This window comes from Chaetomium tenue (assembly GCF_020726465.1).
Source record: "Chaetomium tenue strain MPI-SDFR-AT-0079 chromosome Unknown F5144scaffold_2, whole genome shotgun sequence".
NCBI classification, from domain to species: Eukaryota; Fungi; Ascomycota; class Sordariomycetes; order Sordariales; family Chaetomiaceae; genus Chaetomium; species Chaetomium tenue.
Genome location: NW_027117330.1, coordinates 201,799 through 221,044, shown reverse-complemented (window position 1 = coordinate 221,044; position 19,246 = coordinate 201,799). Strand labels below are relative to the sequence as shown.

Here is a 19,246-nt window from a genome sequence, read left to right as displayed (position 1 = left end):
CGTCGATGGAGTCTAGCTGAATCTGGACTTAACCTGCGCTGCGCCAGCCCTGGCCGCATCCGATTTTTGCCCAAATTCAGTCAAAGGCCCGCCAGGGAAGCACTGAAGGGTGGCATTGGGATGCGGCACGGCTCACTTGGCACTACGCTCATCTGTCCCAAAGCGAGGCGCAGAGCCGATCGTTGTGGCAGAGGAGGAGAAGGAGCAAGCGAGCGAGGCAAGGGAGTGGTCATTCATATTTCTTCATCTTGTCGTGGGATCCCGCTGCCGATGGCGGGATTGGTGAACTCCAAAATGTTTCAAACCAGAAAACGACATGGAGACGAAAACACCTCCGGGGCCCCCAGCACCGGAATATTCCCAGCTGCCCGAGGTTTCAGCGTCATTTGGAACCGACGCCCCTGAAGCGGTTGAGATGGGCCTCGACTCTGCGAAAGCAGTGACGGGGCCATATCTCACCTTAGATAGCAACTGGATTCCACCCCAATACCCCAAACCGCCAGTACAGGCCTCGCGCTCGCCATTTCCCATTCCTACTAGCGCCTATGCAGACTCGCCAGCTCATGGCTATTCAACCCGCTCGACAATGGGAGATGGGGAAGGGTCGCGCCAGAAAACAGTACTCATCCTCTCCATTCTGGTCGGGGTCCTCGCCGCTGCTGTGGTTGGTTTGGCAACAGCTACTGGATTGATGGCGAAGCGAGCCAACGACGCTGAAACTGCCAATCTCTCACAAAATGCCGTGGACGGGACCTTCTCGACAGTAACCACGACGGCAACGACGACGACGACCGCTACGGTTATCGCCGTGAGTGGGACTGCTTCCCCGGTGCCGATAATAGACCTCTCGAACGGGTGCGGGGACAAAAACGAGAAGATTTCGGGTACCACGTACACCACACAGAGTAAGGATCCTCAGCGGCCACAAACTCACACTCACACGCTAACTTGTGACTGTTCCTCTCTTTAGTTTTTGGGAAAGTCAGCTACGTGCGGTACTGCAACGCTCAGCTGAAACAGTTTCCCATCTACGGCATGCTCACGCTCGACTTTGAGGCGTGCATGGATGCTTGCGCCGCCTGGTCGTCCAAAGGCCGCGAGATTCTCGGGAAAGACAACCCAAACGCCATCTGCGGCGGCGTGCGCTTTGTCCCGGCCTGGACCAACCGGACTCTAGCGTGGGCTACCAATGCTAGGGGGAACTGTTTCTTGCACAAGTCCCCCCAGACGGTAGACGATTTACAGGACCCAGATTTGAAGGATAAGGTACCCTGTCATGCCGCCATATTAGTAGAGAAGCGGTAGCGTAGGGGGAGGCGCATCGGCCGGGCTTGAAAGAATCGAGCAAACTTAATGTGTATATGAATCAACAGGCCATTGATGGATCACAGCGAGCTTCCCTCGGTGTCGTGGCACTTCGATTTCTTAAAACCGCTTGGGGTGACCGATCGAACCCCTTTGTATCCAGCCGGTACTCCAAACCGACCCGCCCATGCAGCTCCAAGCCCCCCCATGGGCTGTTGCCGTCGCCATTAATTTAATTCCCCTCACAAGGTGGACCAGCAAAGACAGCAACGAACGGCGCGGCTAATAATTAACTGGCCCCTGAATACAGGGACAGGCGCGTCGCAATTTGTCCATGTGCTTTATGTCCCCTTGGCCCGCGCTCACATTAATATTTGCATGCAGGGTACTCAATCGGACAATCCCTCCACCAAGGAGATGTCCATAGGAACCGTGGTGACGCCAAGAACAACCATGAATATGGTTCAGCCTATTCACCGCGTCAGCACAACTATGAACCCCTCGGCACTTGGTCGAGTGGGCGCTCCACCTGACACTTAAAGTAGTACGCTTCATCTCCAAACCTCCACGGTGACGGAGACCATCAAGCTGTTCCAGGTCTATCACCATGGCTCGAGTATCCACACTTCTGGTTACAGTTCTAGCGTTTGCCGGGCAGACCTGCCTGGCCCAGCCCCGGGGACACCATGCCTCGAAAGTATTTCTCAACGGTCGCGATGTTGACGAGCAGTACGACTACATCATTGTGGGCGGCGGCACAGCGGGCCTTACCGTAGCCGACCGGCTGAGTGAAGACGGCAAGAATACGGTCCTCGTTGTGGAATATGGCAAACTCAGTATTCTTTCCCCGCTCCCCTTTACGAGTTATTATCCCGTCATTAACCAACCCAACAGGCAACTCGGCCTCCATCCGCACCGTTCAAGGAGGGTTCATGGGCATGTCGGATGCAAGCCTCATGTACAGCATCCAGTCCGTCCCGCAAACAAACCTGCAAAACCGGACCATTGCTGTCCTCGCCGGCAAGGTAGTCGGCGGCTCTAGCGCAGTTAATGCAATGATGACCGTAAGGGGGACGGCAGCCGATTACACCCGTTGGGGGAGCTTCTTCAGCGACGCTTCGCACTGGAGCTGGGATGGTCTGCTGCCATACTTCAAGCGGGCGCTGAACTTCGCTCCCCCTGATGCAGCTGTCACGGAATCGGCCAATATCACGTACGACACAAGTTTCTGGGGCAATACTTCGGGCGTTTACGCTGGCTGGCCATCTTTCCAGTACCCGGGAACGACTGCACAGATGAAGGCTTTCGAGGGTATCCCTGGGGTCCCATTCGTTAAGGACAGCGGGTCTGGCGAACCGGGTGTGTACTGGTACCCGACCTTTATGGACCCAACACTAGTGGAACGGTCGTACGCCAGAACCGGGCACCACGACAAGGCCGCAAACCGTACCAACTATCACTTGGTCACGGAATCGAAGGTTCTCAGAGTAGTACTGGAGGGGACCACGGCGACTGGTGTCGCATTTGTGCCCGTTGGCTCCGCGAGCAATAGCACTACTGAAACGGTGGTCGGCGCGAGAAAGGAGGTCATCATTGCCGCCGGTGGTATTCACAGCCCTCAGGTCCTCCAACTGAGCGGGATCGGCCCCCGCAAGATTCTGAGCGAGGCCAATATCACGACGGTGGTCGACCTTCCTGGCGTAGGACAGAACTTCCAGGACCACCCGATGATCCAAGCGACGTTCATGTGTAAGTCTGACCAATAAATGGCGCAAGGAAAACAGTGCCAACAACTCTCCTGGAAACCCACTGATCATCAGACTACAGACAGCAACTTCACGCTCCACCCCTCCCCCCAAGACGCCTTCATGGATCGCAACTTCTCCTCCTGGATCGACACCGTCTGGAAGGCCAACCGCACAGGCCCCAACTCCATCGCCACGGGCAACGCCGCGGCCTGGCTGCCCTTCCCCATCATCTCCCCGCGCTCCGCCGAAATCTCCTCCGCCCTCGCCGAGCAAGACCACACCCTCGCCCTCCCCCCCAACACCGACCCCACCGTCGCCGCTGGCTACCGCGCCCAGATGCTCTCCTACGCCACCGCCCTCAGCACCAACTCCACCGCCTTCTACAACCTGGTCCTCACCGGCGGCAACACCAACGGCATCGTCGTCTCGCTCCACCCCCTCAGCCGCGGCACCGTCAACATCGACCCCACCGCCCCCTACACCCGCGAGCCCCTCGTCGACTACCGCGCGCTCAGCAACCCCCTCGACGCCGTCGTCATGGCCGAGCTGGTACGCTTCACGCGGCGCTACCACCTGTCCAACCCGCGCACGGCAGCCTGGGCGGCGCAGGAGCTGGCGCCGGGGGAGGAGGTGCAGACGGACGCGGACTTTGCGGCGTACCTGGCCGAGACGCTGAGCCCGAGCGAGTTCCACCCGGCGGGCACGTGCGCCATGATGCCGAGGGCGTTGGGGGGCGTGGTGGATGAGGAGTTGAGGGTGTATGGGGTGGAGGGGTTGAGGGTGGTGGATGCGAGCGTGTTTCCGACGCTGCCGGGGGGGAATACGTGTCAGAGTGTTTATGCAGTGGCGGAGAAGGTGAGTTGAGTTTGCTGATGGTGGTGTTGAGGCTGTGAGGTGTGATTGCTGACGTTGCTGCTAGGCTGCGGATTTGATCCGGTATGGGCCACCCAAGACGGTGGAATAGGTGAGATGCAAAGCCGGAAGTCATGGGGAGTACTCTCGGGCGGCATATCCGCAGGACCATCTGTCGAGCGATGGGGCGTGTACCATCAATTGTAGAAACCACCGCTTGGAACGCACAAGGAAAAGCAACATGATAACCCAGCAAGAACAACGGGGCGTTAAACACAATGTCGCTTCATCACGGGTGATGCCCCCCGTTGGTGGCCATTTCCTCAACGTCCTCGGTCGGGAACCTTGAGATCGCCCAGGCTCGACCACCCCTTCAATGGTTGTCCCGGCTTCGCTTGTGCCATTCGACTCGCATTAACCTTCTCCGTCAGCGGGTTCAACATTGTGGACAGGGCAGGAGAGGCTCCCTGGGTTATGAAGAGAGCCTTGATGATATGTTCCGAGTTGTAGGCCTTCAGGAGCTGGACGAGTCGCTTTAGGTGCGGCGTCGTGGTGGCACATTCGGCCACCTGCAGTTTGTTGATGACGACCATTATTGTTGGCGGGCCATGAGCCAGCAACGACTCTATTAGGTCAAGTGCCGGCGAGGCACTGGATATGGAGCCATCGAGCCTTTCGAATACATGTGGTTCGAAACTGCGTGATGGCGAATCCATCTCCTCTGGTAGCAGCTGTATGAGTTGTCCTGCGAGACTGTAGAGCATTGCAATGAGAACCCTTTCCTGCCGAGCCATGGTGCCGCTCTCTTCTGTGTCACTTCGGAGGGCAAGAAGAATGTCGAAATCGAACCGCCGCTTGTCAAGACCTCGGACCGCCCGTCTTCGAGGTAGCACTCCAGATGTGGTGCGAAGGCATCCTGGATACCGGCTCGGGTGTAGGAGAAGGCAGTACCCAGTGCGCTTGATGCGTGTCCATGGCTACGGTCAGCTCCTGCCATGAGAAGGATGCCCAAATATAGGCCGTGCGACTCGGCACTTGACGGTGGGTGAGATGAGATATGTAGGTACGCACCGTCCGATAGGTCATCGTCCCAAAGCTCCACCACATCATCCTCGCCGCTCAAGGTGCGTCCATGCCGTGGTGGCTGCCTGCATCCTACGGCTAAAACTTTGGCAAGTTTCATTCTATGATCTGGGGGTGGGTGCATGTATTAGCATGGTGCTGGGCGGATTTTCTGCCTCAAATGTCCACAGTCCAAAAGCCAGATATCGAGGGCTCAACTCACCCCGTTGTGATTCACCGTTGGCAACCAGTGTTCTCGTGGCTTCCCGACCCAACACCAGTAGTGAGCTCTCGTCCAGGTCGTCCAGACTCGCTCTTGTCGCCGTAGGATTTACTCTGTCCTTATCTCCCGCAAAAATCAGTTGTTTCATAATTCTTATCTCCTGGGACATGGATCCTATACCGTCCCGGATAAACAACATGCCTTGTTGAGTATCTTGGACCCTGAACTGTGTGGCTTGCTCGGCCTCGACTCTGATCCGAGTTAGCGCTTCCTTCACTTTGCCGGTGCTTTTCCTAATGTTATCAGTGTAATCCTGCCTGAAGGAGCCGAAAAGCCGTCTTCTGCCGCCACCCTTATACCAGTCCATCGCATCGCACAGGAAGTCGAACAGCGCGACGTAGAGGTCCACAACGAGTCTTCTCATTTGAAGTGTATCGGAGATTTTGACACTCGCCTGCACGGTCTCCAGATCCTTGGTGATTGTCTCAAGGCCCTCGGAGAATGATTCGGCTATCTTCTTGTGATTCACAAAGGCCTAAACGGAGGAAACATGTCCTTGCGGTGAGCCGACTATACCAGCGTACGACCATAGGATTTATGAAAGACGCTCCGGGAGCAAGTGGAAAAGGGACAAACCTTGGTCATGGACGTCATGACGCCTGTGATGAGGCTGGTGTATTTATCGCCGCTGGGGATAATGCTGAAGAGATAGGAATGGTTGTTCATGGCGCCCATGAAGTTTTCGATGGCTTGCTTTGTTTTTCCAATCCCCGACCCTTTCTTCCTTTCCCAGGCCGCTTCGGCATCCTGAACCGCCCGCAAAAGGCCATCAAGACGTGGCGGGCCGTGGTCCTCTCCGAAGACGCCATCCAACTGGAGGTGCTGATGCTCAGAGTCAAAGGTTTGCCACCTTTCCGCTACGTGCCTTTTGTGATTCTCGAGGCGAAGTAATGCCTGGTCGCTATGAGAGTCGAGAAAGACAAAGTTAGCAACATGAACTCTCAATCTGGAACGCGTATTCTACGATCTGTCCGCTTACCTGTGTTGTTCATTGGACTGTAGTCATATTGGCCATTTGGATTCGGGCTGGCGCTGCTCCTCCGCGATTTCGTACCTGGCGTTTGCGCCCAGTGCCTGACTCAGCGTATCACCAGGTCTTTCCTCCGCTACAAGAAGACTATAGCTCCGGACGGCCCCGTGGAGGGTGGGGTCACAGATACCACCGTCCATGTCGCTCGAGTAAGATATCGACAGATAAGGACAGACCAAATAGAGTTCCCGAGATTCTTGTAATTTAATAGCGCTGAATCTAGCGCCCCGGTCCTGAGAATCAATTGGAACTTCAGAAGATGGAAGGAGGATGAGTACCGAGAAAAGGACGCCGATCTGCGTTGTTCCATGGCCCTAGTGGGGGGCGCTTCTGGGCTGCAAGCTGCGCCTTCGACCCCTTAATCCTGTACTTCATTCGCTCCTTCGCAACACAAGCTCTGAGGTTGATGTCGTGGTTCACCGAGTCACACATTCATGAGCAGAATGAGCCAACGATTGGCTGCCAACTTATCCGGTGTGGACAACCGATATTTGTGTCGCCTACATGTAGCCTCAAGCCGCTGGGCTGTCAGTTCCCGCATGCTGTCCGAAGGATGTCGCGCAACTACATGTAAGTAGGCATCTTCTTAAGAGCGGGGTACTGAAGGGAGGCACCTCAAAGGCCCTACATTTTCGATACTCCCAGGCAAATCCCTCGGGGATGTGTTTTTCTTTGAACCACCACCATCTTTTCCCTGGACAAAAGTGCATGATTTGCGTTTAGAGGAAGACACAGTTAAGCAAGGCCCTGTTCTCGGCCCCACTCAACCATCACCGGAGCCTCGCGAAGAATCAGAATATGGACCTTCCGGTACCGAACGCGTGCGTCCCGGCAACCGAGACCGACACAACGCGTGCAGTTCCTTTTCAACCTTCGTTTGATCAAGCCCCCTCTTTGATCAAGCCCCCCAAGGCAATGTACCACCACAGAACGACAAGCCCATCACCAAGAGAAACCCCCTGGGATCACAGAATAATGAGTCGGACGGCCCTGTCACCGCCGCCCATGCGGCAGATTCCTGGAATGGCGTGAATGAGAAACAGTGCCGGAACTCAACAGTCATGCTGTACTGCCCCATAAACGGCCATCTACATTCAAACCTCGTTTCCTTCAATTTCATCAAATGCGCATTATGCAATCAGAATCTCGCGAGCGCCGTGCCCTGGCCCACCCCCCCATCCCCAGGCCCCCGGGTGAACGACGAAGAGAAGATAACACGAGAAGCCAACGACAAAACTGAGGCGGTGATGCTGGGCCTGGATCTTCCAGAACACCTCAATGTCGGCTACCGTGTCGAGTGTCGAGATATCGGAAACAATCCCATTGCTTCCATGGCTTGGGATGGCCCTTTTAACCTTGAAAGAGAGCTTGAGTTGGTCTTGAGTAAAACGTCGCCGATCAGGAAGAAGGACACCGTTTTCGACGTCATCACGGTGCTGGGCACCACTGTCCCGATGGGCACACTTGGTGTGTCTTACTTTCGCGAAAGGCCCAAGAGGGGCTTCATCGGCGACCCAAACATCTCAGTCGATGTTAACTACACCAAGATCGTCATTTTCTCCCGCGTGATCATCAGTGCTCTCAAATCCGTCGCGTCGTATGACACGCAGGATAAGCTTGAGGGTGGAACGGTTGAGCTCAATGAGCCCTTTGCCCTCATTGGCCATCACATTGAGGCTCTCGAGAGTTACGCACAGAGGATTGATGATGGAAACGGCACGGATGTGGTCGCTAGCGATCCTAACCAGGGGCTCGCTGCTGATGCCGCCACGGCAAACGGAACCAACTCGGTATCCCGTGAGACTCGCATTCATGTGGGCTTGGTATTAGACTTTGTCAGGCCGTTCTTGAAAGATGCCATCGCCGAGGAACTCGCTCGCTACAGACGGGATATCCCAACCTGCACCTACCGCATGCTGTGGTATCTTTTTCGGCCCGGAGAAACCGTGTACGTCAAGTCAGATGAAGGCCAAGACGCCTATATGGTGGGCTCGGTTGAGATGGATAAGTTCTCCCTCTCGTCAATGAAAATCAAACAGCTCTGCCACATTAAGTTGTGGCATCTCGAATCCAATGGCGTGCGCATCACCCGGGGCCGCCAAGAGATAACCATCAAGCCCTTCAAGGGTGAGAAAATGATCGAGTCACTGGACGTGGTGCCTTGCAAGATCTGGGACAAGATGCACGGCGGTGAGCTCCGCGCCGCTTTGGAGGAGAGAGGGAAAAAGTGGATAGATCACCTCCAGGGAAAGCATGTCGAGTATAGGCATGACCCGATCAAACCAGGAAAAAGAGTGGTGTGTCGAGTTTCATTTTCCCCTCAAACTTTATTTTAAGCGGATTCCCGGTCCCTGATTCCGCTAATTACCTACCTATGCTAACCTCGTTGCTGCCCTGGAAGATTCATGGCCGCGCGTACGCAGATCCCGCTTCGTACTACTCCCTCGTCGGCACCGAACGGGGGTTTGAGCCGTTTATCGTCCCGGAGCGGGTTGACGTCGGGGCGCGGGAAACGGGGATCACGGCGGCCCTTAAGTGGGCCAGGGGCGAGATGACGAGACAAGTGAAGCAGACCCAGACGTCTCCTACGACTAATGATGGCGATCTCAGTATCAAGGAGCTCTCCGATCTTGTGGATGACGCTGGTTGCCACATCGGCTATCTGCTCTGTTCTCGGACATTGGAGGGATTCGTGTTCGGCACGCGCACCTGGGATCCGAACATTTCATATCAATGATCTTCCTACCCCCCCTCAAGGGTTCAATACCCTACTGACTGTTACCTTTTCTGCATCACTAGAAACGCTCGATGTCAGGTACTGCTAACCTGCCAAACCCGACAGAAATCCTTTCGCGAAGCTCGTCATGCCGGAGGAAAGAAAAAAGATGATCAAGGCATTGGTATACAAATACACAGACCCACGCTATGCCAGTGACAAGTCGCAAGTATGGGGCGCCGACTTCATCAAGCACAAGGGTGAAGGTCTCGTCTTTCTCCTCCACGGCGGACCAGGGGTTGGAAAAACATATGTGAGTCGACCCTACTTCCCCTGAGCCTCGATGCCATCCTCTTCGATCCCTACCGTACCGGCCCTTTCATTTGCTGACGAGCCTGTCTTTTAATGGGATAGACCGCAGGTTCATTTCGAGTCAATATTTTCCTAAACAAGTGAGGTTATCATCCGTGGCTACAGCTAAAGCCCCGGTAGAATGCATCGCCGAGTTCACGGGACGTCCCCTTCTCGCCTTGACCTGTGGCGACATTGGCACCGAAGAGGTTGCGATGGAGAAAAGGCTACGGCAGTGGCTCGAGCTTGCGCACAAATGGGGTGCCGTGATGCTCATCGACGAGGCCGACGTCTTCCTCGAGAAGCGAATGGATTGCGATATCAAACGAAACAGCCTCGTGTCTGGTGAGAAACTGCCCCATTGCAGTCAAACAAAACCATGGCGCTAATCAAAATTTGTGCGCTAGTCTTCCTCCGAGAGATCGAATACTACCAAGGGATCCTCTTCCTCACCAGCAATCGCGTCGGAAAGTTCGACGATGCCATTGTCTCTCGTATCCATGTCGTTATCCATTACAGAGGCCTAGACCGCGACTACCGACGCGAAATCTGGGACCAGTTCTTTGACAAGCTTGAGGAAGAGCGTGGTACGACCATGAAGATCAGGAACTCTGCGAGACGTTATGTCCAGGAGAACAAGAAGATGGTGGATATGAAGTGGAATGGACGGGAGATTCGAAACGGTAAGATGAACACCTTGTTGCAGAGGGTGAACTGCCTTGGGACTAACATAACATTTCGAGCCTTCCAAACTGCCGTCGCCCTAGCCGAGTACCGCTTTCTAACCAAGCCCTTGGAGGAGAAGGACGAGGGCGAGACCGCGATGTTGGAAGAGGAGGATTTCAAACAGATATGCGATATGACCATGAAATTCCGAGAGTACCTGACCGAGATGAACGAGGGGCAAGACGAGGAGATGAGGGCTCGCTCGGACAAATTGCGAGCAGATGACTGCTAAGAGGACGACGGGGAAACAACGACTGTGGGATCCTAGTCCGTCTCCTGTGCCCTATATTGCTGCCTCCCATGCAATGGTTGTGTCCATCACTGGGCGGCGTGCGGCATGCGGCGTGCGGCGTGCGTGAACAAGGTACAGAATACGATACGTCATGTTTCTAACAACTAAATTCCCGTTGTATATCACCGCTCTCGCCGACTCCTTTCATCCTGGTGTTCCATTTTCTTGATGAAGCTAATGGTGTCTCCGGGTTTCTTTGGGGCAACATCCATGGCTTTTACTCATCGCAGGACTACCTAATTCCGTTTTATTCACGTGGGGAAATGATGTTTGGCTAAGGTACCTAAGGTAAGTTTGTGATTGACCAACCGTCCTTTCCCCACCACTTTTCTCATTTTCCCACCGGCAGGTGGCTGTACCAAAATGTCGTCCTCAATTCATGTCAACGACTCAATCCAAGTCATCAATGCCACTACCTGGTTAATTGGCCAAAATATCCTGCTCTCTCGTCAAGCGACACCGCACCCCAACCCCGGCCAGGCATCATGGAGCGATGGAAGCGGGGCGTACTTTGTCCTCTCCGACGTTCCTCCACCCCCCGGTCCCTCCCCACAAAGCCAACCACACCCGCCTGACTCACCCAACCTACCACGGGTTTACGCCGCCGGAGACCAATCAGCTGTTTGGTGCGCTGGAGAAGCATTCATCAAGATACAAAACCTTACGGACCCAGAAGCCACGCGGGAGCACGTCACACTAGAATTCTTGGAAGGCAAGAAGCCTCTCGACTTCAAGATCCCTACCGTGCTCTACCATGGCGAGTGGGATGGTCGATATTACCTCATCGCCTCTCGCGTCCCCGGGAAGACGCTGTCAGAGGCTTGGCCTACTATGGGCGAGGAGCTGAGGCGGTATTATGTCCATCGCGTGTCAGACCTGTGTGAGAAGATGGCCGAGTGGGAGGGGAAACAAATCTCCGGTGTTGATGGAGGACAGCTGACGGAGCTTTACTTGCGGAAAGATAAGAGCCTTGTTCCTGACATCCTCCGGGAAAATTGCATTGGAATCGGCATGGATGTTTCTTCCCTAGTGTTTTATCACTGCGACCTGGGCCCTGGGAATATTCTTGTTGAGCCTGATGACAATCGGGGGATGGGAATCATTGATTGGGATGTTGCTGGGTACGTTCCGAGGGAGTGGATCAGGACAAAGTTTCACCTTTCATCAGGGTTGGATTTCCCCGACATCGAGGGTCCGGAGAAGTCGGACTGGCGTCGCCTAGTCTCCAAGAGACTGGCTGCCATGGGGTTCAAAGAGGTGATCGAAGGATGGCTGGCGTTCCCGAGCACATAAAAGACAATGCTCAGTCAACTTCCTGCAAGAGTACCTACCTAGGTACCTAGATGGTCTTAGAGGATAATGCTAATAGAGCATAGAAGGAAAGCGTTTGATCGTTTACAGTCAAAGACCTCTATTTACTTGTATTAACCCTAAGTCCCTTGTAGTGACATTAATTACAGCTATGACGCATTCGGGGTGGCCATCATTCACTGACAGTAAGTGACAAAGGCATTGTTCCATGCAAACCGTGTTGCTAATATTGAAGAAATCGCGACGCCCAAACTTATTTAAACGCCTGCTCGTTGACAAGGCCGAGGCTTGAAATCATCTATACAACTCGAGGGTCTCGAATTTGCGGATCTCTTAGTAGGTACCTAGGTACCTAGGTAGATATACCAACTCGCCATGCCGTCCACCGCTTTCTTTAGCCTTCACACCGGGGCTACCGACGCTCGCACGCTGAGTCTCCTCCTCGAGTACGTCCACCAACCAAGCAACATGGTGCTCGACAGCCAAAAACACACCATCACAATGCACCCCACCGAAGGACGCGCTACCATCACATCCACCTCGCACGACGGCGTCACCGCCAGTGAGGAAATCTTCCTCTTGGCTGACAGCATCATGCTGGTTGATTTCCTCCCGCTCGTCTTTGATAACACGGTGAGACCCATGTACGCCATCGCTACCGACCGCGTGGCTGTGCTGATGAACCCGTTTACCGCCGGGATCAAGGGCTCCGAGAGGCCACTGATTTGGTTCAAGGACAACATGTTCGAAGACGTGTTTCCCGGGCGTATCAAGATTGTGCCCCAGCCCGAGGGTGAGGATATGAGTGGCAATAACAAGTCTGGAGGGTGTGTCCTTGAGGACGCGTTGAATCTGTTATTTGAAAAGGATATGAGCGTAAGATGGGGGGCACAGCAGATCCTACGTCCATAGAAGGATTGGGAGGCCCTGGGCTCTGGTTCAGGCAGGTCTGTCTCGTTTATTCCTGCTGTGCCACAGCAAGGTGTGGTTTATTGTGTAGTGCCGGAAGATCTTTTGATTGAAGATGAGTTGCTAATACCTATTCCACAAGGTGCCTCTTTCACACGGGGCACGTTGTTTTCTCCCCGTTGTTCAAATCAATAGGTAGGTACCTATATTCTTGCTGTCCTCATTTCTTTCTTAACAAATTGAATTGTGCTTGATGCTGCCCGTAATTAGATTCTAGTGAAATGGCATCGCCTTTGGCCCCCTCCGCGTGTCTACAACACTCGTGTCAAACAAGTTAGACCGACATGCGGCACATGTTTGTGGCCGGGATGTAGCCCACTCGTCACTCGATTTAGCCCGACATACCACCTTCCCAGTGGAGGGGCTAATTGTGATGGCATGGTGTGATATCGAAATGTGTGGTACAGTGTGGCTTTGAAGATAACCATTGGACAAGACTAGTCCCCCGAGAGGAACTTTTTACGACCACGCGAGGACTCTGGTTCAGGGTTGCAACTCAGTTCTGGAATATCCCGGGGCGGCTTCTTGGGAACACATATTCGGGAAGTTCATGACCCTTCATGTTACCGTCCGTGGATGCACCACGATGGCGGGGGTTGGCTCTGACGACAAGGTGTCCAGGGATGTGGTACTTGTTGACCTTGGGTTTGGAGACCGGCCCCCAAAACAATGTAGCACCCTCACTCTACACCCGGTTATTCCGGCGAAAGTATGCGCGCACCAGAGCACAAACAAGCCCTAACACGTTATCGGCTCCGCTTACACAGCCCGTTATGGAAGGTAAGCTTCCAGTGTGGAGTTGACAGGATCCAGTGTGGAGTTGACAGGAAGATCATTGCGGTATCGATCTAGCACCATTACACAAGGTTGTGTAGCTGAACCTGACGTCTCCGCTGCTGCTGCGAGGCTGCTGAAACTAATAAGACCCGTGCAGCGTCAACAAGGGTAATTAATGGGTAGTTAGGCGAGCAAGTTGACACTTGAATTCAACCTTATGAGTTCAGGCGAAGTTGTCATCCCGTCGATGTCCCAGAGCCAAGGCGGTGGAATAAGGGATTAGTTACCAGCCATAGAGCAGCAGAGACCTCATGCATGCCCTCGAGACATAACGTGATTCCGGAAATATCACCGGCAAATCCGAGTGTGGTACTGGAAATAAGGGCGACTCTAAACTCGGGGTTTTATTGATTGACTCTATTAATACGAGGAGAATAAAGAAAGGGCATAAAGGAGCGAAAAGGGCCGAAAGGGACGTCCTACAATAATACTGCATGACCAACGACGACCTCGCTTCGGCGTGTTCCAACTCTGCAGGAGGATCTGTGTAAACGGACAAGCTTTATTTCAAGGTTGGTAACACAAGGCTGAGTCCAATCTTTCGATAGTACCTTGAGGATCTGTTTACGGGCCGCCAGAGCCCTAAGGCTCGGTTAGGACTCAGGAACGTTTCTCGCTGGGTATATAAAGTAGAAGGGATCTCTCCTCTGAACCAAAAACTTACCATTTCGGCACCAAACCCTTCCAACATTCATCACCCCTGGCATTCATCCATCCCAGCTTCGAAAGCCGAGCCCCTTTTTGGCATCACCAACCCACCCAACATGCGTTTCGACATCATCGCTAGCCTGGTGTTTGCCACCATGGATACGGCCAGCGCCATCCCTCTCGACCATGACCACAACCATGTGGAGGATATGAGCTCCCCGGTTCCGAGGAGCGTTCTGGACAAGCGAGACAGCTACGACTGCAAGGGCAGCAGCATGTGTTCCTCCCTTCAGGTCCGGGCCTGTGACGATGCTGTCAACAGCAAGCTCATCTGCAATGACGACGTCAACTACGGAGCCAGCGGGTATGTACTGAGTGTAGAGATCATCCCCCCCTCCGCCCTGAAGTCAGACTTCGCCATTTTGACAGCAGGCCTGACACCTTTGCTTTGATAGGAGTGGGCGGCCCCAGGGCGGTGCCTGCTCAAACATCTTCGGCGGCTATGGCTGTGGTATTTTCATTCAGGGAAAGTCTCATTGCGTGCGGACCGGCAACCAGATGTGGTGGGATTACCAGGATATTCGCAAGAGTGGCTGCCAGAAATGCAGCACCAAGCATTGGGGCGATGGATGCATGACCACCGTTAACTATGTGTCTGGGTGCTCGACATAGCGTATAGGGAGCACACAGTGCAGGCAAGAGTTGCCCAGGTGGGACGGGGATGAAAGCAGTCCGTGCTAGCAGATATGGTGACGATATAGGAATTATCCAGATGGTTGTGGACATCTCTTGTTCCATTTTGCCACATGACAATGTCCCCTCATGGAATCCCCTGCTGTCCTAGACTCCGAGCTCCGTCGGGAACCAACAGCTAACTCATTTGACCGGCTACCAATGAATCACCGACTTTAGCTGGGGAAGTTTCAACGTGGCCGTCGTCGCTGCCTAACGCCAAGCAGGTGCCGGCAGGGAAGCTGCAGTTTCTTGCTGGTCAACAGCAGAGATTCAAAGGACAGTCCGAATCCCATATCACACAGCACTCTTTAAACTTTAACTCTACCACCATCTGTGGTGGCAAGTAGTCCTTTACCCTCTACGTCAAGCCAACTGCACGCCTACAATGGCCGCCATTTACGACGGCCTCGCTAGTCTATACGGGGACGAAAAATACACGGATCTGACCGTCACATGTGGCGGACAAACCTTCAGGCTCCATCGCGCGGTCATATGTTCCCAGTCGCCGTTCTTTGAGAAAGCATGCTCTGGAAACTTTGTGGTTAGTTTCCCTATTCCCTACGCGTACGTCGTGACTAGTTTTGAATGCATTGATCATTGATCACGTTTCTTGGTTGCAGGAAGCTGCCACAGGCCGCGTCGACCTCACCCAAGAGGATCCCGAGATATTTGCAAAGTTTGTCCGGTTCGTCTACACAGGGAACTACAACGACGAAGACCACTTGGATCCTAAACACTGCGATGACTCTGTCCTGCAATCCGTCGACGACCTGATGTTCTCCCTGCGCCACGGCACGGACATCCCGGGATTGGACCACTACGACGCGGAGCTTAGCGGTGGCATGGTGAGAGCATACGAGGGTGCCTGGGGCGACGCACCTTGCAGATGCAGTGCTTGCATGTGCGAGAATTGCCAGTGCACTGGGCAATTAATCAAGTGCCAATACTGGCAACGCTTGCGAAGACTGAATCTCTCCTGTGATGGGAGTTCCGACGAGGAGGAATACATTGTGGAGGGGGAGATTGAAGAAGTGGACGAGGAGCTTGAGGAGGGACTCGAAGAGGACCCCGCAGGGTATTTCACTAACCTCCCCCATGCCATGCTAACCTCGGTCAGAATGTACGCCATGGGAGACATGTTTTGCGTGCCAGCGCTGAAGGTTTTGGCCAGAAACCGTTTCTACAAGGCGATAGAACGAAATATGGACTCGTTCGATTTCCCAGGCATTGTGGATGAGGTTTTCGAAACGACGGGACCGGGCGACTGGGGACTCAAGGACATTTGCGTTCTGTTCATACGAACGTGGCGTTTTGGAACGCGCCATGATTGCAACTTGATGAACGCCCTACAATCCGTCATTGAGAAGCATGAAGACCTGCTTGAGATAATCCAATCAGTACAGGAGATGGAAGAAGGGCAACGTGACCTTGAAAACCAGGGCACTGAGGAGGAAGCACGGTCGGAGGACCTAACCAGTCACAGAAGCCATTCTAGTGTCGGGAGCAGCTTTTCGGATTAAGGAATTGGAGGCAAATTGCGTTGGTGATAGAGGGCTGAAGCATTGTTCCTATAAAACCTGATAACACTTTGTTACTTAGACGCATTAAAGATGACAAAAAGCCGTCCAAGAATCCCAAATACCAGAATGTAAAATACCCGCCCATTTGCGTCTAATTAACGATTCACCATCCACTGTGGATCGGATAGCCGTAGCGGGGGCTCTATATCCATGTTACTCCCCGAAATGGCCCCATTAGCGACCCCCCCTGCTGGTGTACTATCCCCTACTTTCTCTCGGAGCCTCTCCGGTTCGTTGTGGGAATGGGCGTCGTCGGGACCAGAAACGCTATCAGACTCGTCGAGCAAGGGCCATGGCGCCGCCTCTTCCAGGCTCAGGTTCGCAAGGCGAGCTGGTATCAAGCCACCGGTGTCTTTCTCCCTCGCTTCTTGCACCCGAGGAATGCCGATCCCCCACGGCTCGAACCAGGCAAGCAATGTCATGAGCAACAACACGCCCGCGAAGGCCGAGAGCAATGCCACAATACTAGTCTGCCCTTTCCCGGCCGTTTCCGTGATGGGACGAACAATAATAGCCCCGACCTTGCCCGCGGCGGCGGCGATGCCGTAGCAGGTCCCCCTAAACTCGGTCGGGAAAGCCTCGGCGGCGAGGATGAATGTGAGCGTGTTGGGGCCAAGGTTGAACATGAATTGGGTCAAGGCATAGAAAACCATGCTGACGACGTGAGAAGGCTTGCCGTACGTTTGTGAGACCGTGACGGCGATAACAGCAAACAAGACGGCCAGGATCCCTGTAGTCCACACAAAGTGTGTCTTGCGGCTGACGTAGTTCACGAGCGGGATGACGGCTAAGCTCCCGGCGACAGCAGCGACGGAGGAAAGCTGAAGGCTCCTAACCAGGTTATTGTTCATGGTTTGGAAGATGTCGGCATTTGGGGAGCCGTAGTCCTCTTTCCAGACGTCAAACCCGGGGTAGGCCTTCTTGTAGTCGTCGAGGGTGCCCTCGACCGGTTTATCCAACCACAGTGCAGCGAGCGTCCCTGGACTATCGAAACCAGTGCCGTAGAAGACAATGTCGAGCAGGAGCCACTGGAGCGAGATGGAGAGCAGAGGCTTCCAACCCTGTGTGGCGCCGAAGAAGTAGGCATACGCACGACTTCGCCACGAGGTCATCTCCTGTGGCTCGCTCTCCTCGACGTCCGAGTTAACCGACTCCAAGTCTCCCGTTAGGCTCGGCGAGCGCGATCCGACCTTCATAACTGCCTCTCGTGCCTTCATAAGATCTCGTTTGACGGCCGAGTAAAACCTGGGGGTCTCGGGAATCAAGAGCCGAAGGATGATGGCGAAGATGGCCGGGATGCCTGCGAGCCCGAGAACAAGCCGCCAGAGCGTATCCATAACCACATGGGCCTCCCCTAATTCTGGCACAGAAACGCCGTTCCATAGACCGTGGAGCACGCCGAGCCCAAGGCCATAGGCAAGCAGGCGTCCGATGGCTTGTGCGAAGAAAACGGCTGCCAGGAGAGTGCCGCGGCCTTCGGTAGATGAGAATTCGGCTGCAATGACCGCGGACATTGGGTACTGATCGAGTAAGTGGCACATGTTAGTCGAACCGCCCCCAAATGATACCTCTCTTCTTTTCCTCCCCGATTTCCGAGGAAGGGGGCTCCACAAACCTCAGCGCCAATTCCAAACCCAAGAGCAAATCGCCACCAGGCCAAGGATGCGTAGATGTCCATGGAACTAGAATACGGGGTTTCGCTACCGCTGACGGAGACTGAAGACGAGGCCCGGGCCCCAAACATATATCCCTCCGAGGAGAAGGCAGCGCCACCGATGGCGGTCAAGACGATTAGGAGTTCGAAGCCGTAGAGCGAGCTCCGGCCAAAGAGATCAGCAAGGTGGCCAAACAAGAGCATTCCCAGGACGGTCGCTATGAGAGTTACGAGGTCGAGAACTTGAGCCACGTCAACGGCCATGCGGCCTTCGGGGGAGTAGACATAATAGAGAGCTGGGGAGACCACCCCCATGGCGATCAAACTCCAGCTGGAGGCAAGGAAGCCCAGAAATGCGACGGCATAGACTCTCCAGCTGAAGCCAATGCCGTCGAGGAGTCGCAGAATTCTCTGCTCTCTTCTTTGTCGACCCTATTTGTCCATCCCATGTCAGTAGAGTATCCCAAAAGTGGAGCGTGGTCCCGAGGCCCGGGCCGAGTCTGACTTACCCGGACATGCTGGATGTCGCGGTTGATATCGATGGGGTCCCAGAAATTCCGGACCTTTTTTGCCGTGGTCTCCATGTTGATAGGGAATTAGCTGGATGGACTGAACCTGAAGACTGAATAGCGAGAGTCGAGCGGGCTCTCCAACTTGGAGTGACGAGGTCTCTCGCCCTCTCGTCCCCTGGTTGAGTTTGGACAAAGCGTGGGTTTTTAGCCTAGATTGCGTATGCAAGTGCATCACGGAAGTCTGCCCCGGTGTTCCTGGGCCCCTTGTTGTATGGACCAGGGCAAACCGCAGTGCGCCCGGCTAGTTGTGGTGTGTGTGGAAGACCTCGCCGCAGCTGAAAGATGGTTGCAGGCTTGGCTCTCCCCGACCTGCAAGGGTGGCCACGGGCTTCGATCTGAACTTGTCATTGGCCCATATTCTCGTTATTTCCAGCCTGTTACACGAACTCACGCCGGAATGCGGCTCAACAACGGGCGTCAATTCTGCCTCCAAGCACACCGGCCGATATTTGGGCCGTTTCCCACCCCCGCGGACCCCCAAAAAGGATTCACCGAACGTGGCCATGCTCGCGCTCCATGCTCCTTTCCACGTGGCAATCCAATATTGCCAAGGTAGGCGGAGCGCGCCCGGTGAT

General features: G+C 54.4%; 9 protein-coding genes across 9 annotated transcripts; 7 read left to right on the top strand and 2 right to left on the bottom strand.

Annotated features, from left to right (window-relative positions):
- Nucleotides 1-50: 50 nt before the first annotated feature.
- On the top strand, nucleotides 51-1,609 carry F5144DRAFT_87683 (uncharacterized protein). Its single transcript, XM_066793512.1, has 2 exons — nucleotides 51-905; nucleotides 971-1,609. The coding sequence occupies exons 1-2, from the start codon at nucleotides 317-319 to the stop codon at nucleotides 1,303-1,305; spliced, it is 924 nt and encodes a 307-aa protein (XP_066645734.1). The 5' UTR covers nucleotides 51-316; the 3' UTR covers nucleotides 1,306-1,609.
- Nucleotides 1,610-1,912: 303 nt separating this feature from the next.
- Nucleotides 1,913-3,917, top strand: F5144DRAFT_484594 (uncharacterized protein; the record flags this gene model as incomplete). Its single annotated transcript, XM_066785453.1, has 3 exons — nucleotides 1,913-2,141; nucleotides 2,200-3,054; nucleotides 3,133-3,917. 3 exons carry the CDS (start codon nucleotides 1,913-1,915, stop codon nucleotides 3,915-3,917), a joined length of 1,869 nt encoding a protein of 622 aa, XP_066645733.1.
- A 616-nt stretch (nucleotides 3,918-4,533) lies between these two features.
- Nucleotides 4,534-6,420, bottom strand: F5144DRAFT_609231 (uncharacterized protein; the record flags this gene model as incomplete). The annotated part of the gene is made up of 5 exons (XM_066791623.1): nucleotides 4,534-4,895; nucleotides 4,977-5,066; nucleotides 5,191-5,725; nucleotides 5,827-6,151; nucleotides 6,305-6,420. The coding sequence occupies 5 exons, from the start codon at nucleotides 6,418-6,420 to the stop codon at nucleotides 4,534-4,536; spliced, it is 1,428 nt and encodes a 475-aa protein (XP_066645732.1).
- A 1,107-nt stretch (nucleotides 6,421-7,527) lies between these two features.
- F5144DRAFT_589712 (uncharacterized protein) lies at nucleotides 7,528-10,305 on the top strand (the record flags this gene model as incomplete). The annotated part of the gene is made up of 6 exons (XM_066790079.1): nucleotides 7,528-8,577; nucleotides 8,682-8,860; nucleotides 8,891-8,974; nucleotides 9,123-9,313; nucleotides 9,489-9,692; nucleotides 9,755-10,305. 6 exons carry the CDS (start codon nucleotides 7,528-7,530, stop codon nucleotides 10,303-10,305), a joined length of 2,259 nt encoding a protein of 752 aa, XP_066645731.1.
- Nucleotides 10,306-10,690: 385 nt separating this feature from the next.
- F5144DRAFT_559566 (kinase-like domain-containing protein) lies at nucleotides 10,691-11,841 on the top strand. The gene has a single exon (XM_066788149.1). The coding sequence runs from the start codon at nucleotides 10,729-10,731 to the stop codon at nucleotides 11,656-11,658; it is 930 nt and encodes a 309-aa protein (XP_066645730.1). The 5' UTR covers nucleotides 10,691-10,728; the 3' UTR covers nucleotides 11,659-11,841.
- Nucleotides 11,842-12,051: 210 nt separating this feature from the next.
- Nucleotides 12,052-12,694, top strand: F5144DRAFT_609228 (uncharacterized protein; the record flags this gene model as incomplete). The annotated part of the gene is made up of 2 exons (XM_066791622.1): nucleotides 12,052-12,552; nucleotides 12,677-12,694. The coding sequence occupies 2 exons, from the start codon at nucleotides 12,052-12,054 to the stop codon at nucleotides 12,692-12,694; spliced, it is 519 nt and encodes a 172-aa protein (XP_066645729.1).
- Nucleotides 12,695-13,928: 1,234 nt separating this feature from the next.
- On the top strand, nucleotides 13,929-14,905 carry F5144DRAFT_609227 (uncharacterized protein). The gene is made up of 2 exons (XM_066791621.1): nucleotides 13,929-14,494; nucleotides 14,586-14,905. Exons 1-2 carry the CDS (start codon nucleotides 14,247-14,249, stop codon nucleotides 14,800-14,802), a joined length of 465 nt encoding a protein of 154 aa, XP_066645728.1. The 5' UTR covers nucleotides 13,929-14,246; the 3' UTR covers nucleotides 14,803-14,905.
- A 291-nt stretch (nucleotides 14,906-15,196) lies between these two features.
- Nucleotides 15,197-16,463, top strand: F5144DRAFT_87652 (uncharacterized protein). Its single transcript, XM_066793510.1, has 2 exons — nucleotides 15,197-15,406; nucleotides 15,486-16,463. Exons 1-2 carry the CDS (start codon nucleotides 15,251-15,253, stop codon nucleotides 16,383-16,385), a joined length of 1,056 nt encoding a protein of 351 aa, XP_066645727.1. The 5' UTR covers nucleotides 15,197-15,250; the 3' UTR covers nucleotides 16,386-16,463.
- Nucleotides 16,363-18,970, bottom strand: F5144DRAFT_626382 (major facilitator superfamily domain-containing protein). Its single transcript, XM_066792259.1, has 3 exons — nucleotides 18,609-18,970; nucleotides 18,061-18,531; nucleotides 16,363-17,965 (listed from the first exon to the last, which is right to left on the bottom strand). The coding sequence occupies exons 1-3, from the start codon at nucleotides 18,681-18,683 to the stop codon at nucleotides 16,541-16,543; spliced, it is 1,971 nt and encodes a 656-aa protein (XP_066645726.1). The 5' UTR covers nucleotides 18,684-18,970; the 3' UTR covers nucleotides 16,363-16,540.
- Between the last annotated feature and the right edge of the window lie 276 nt (nucleotides 18,971-19,246).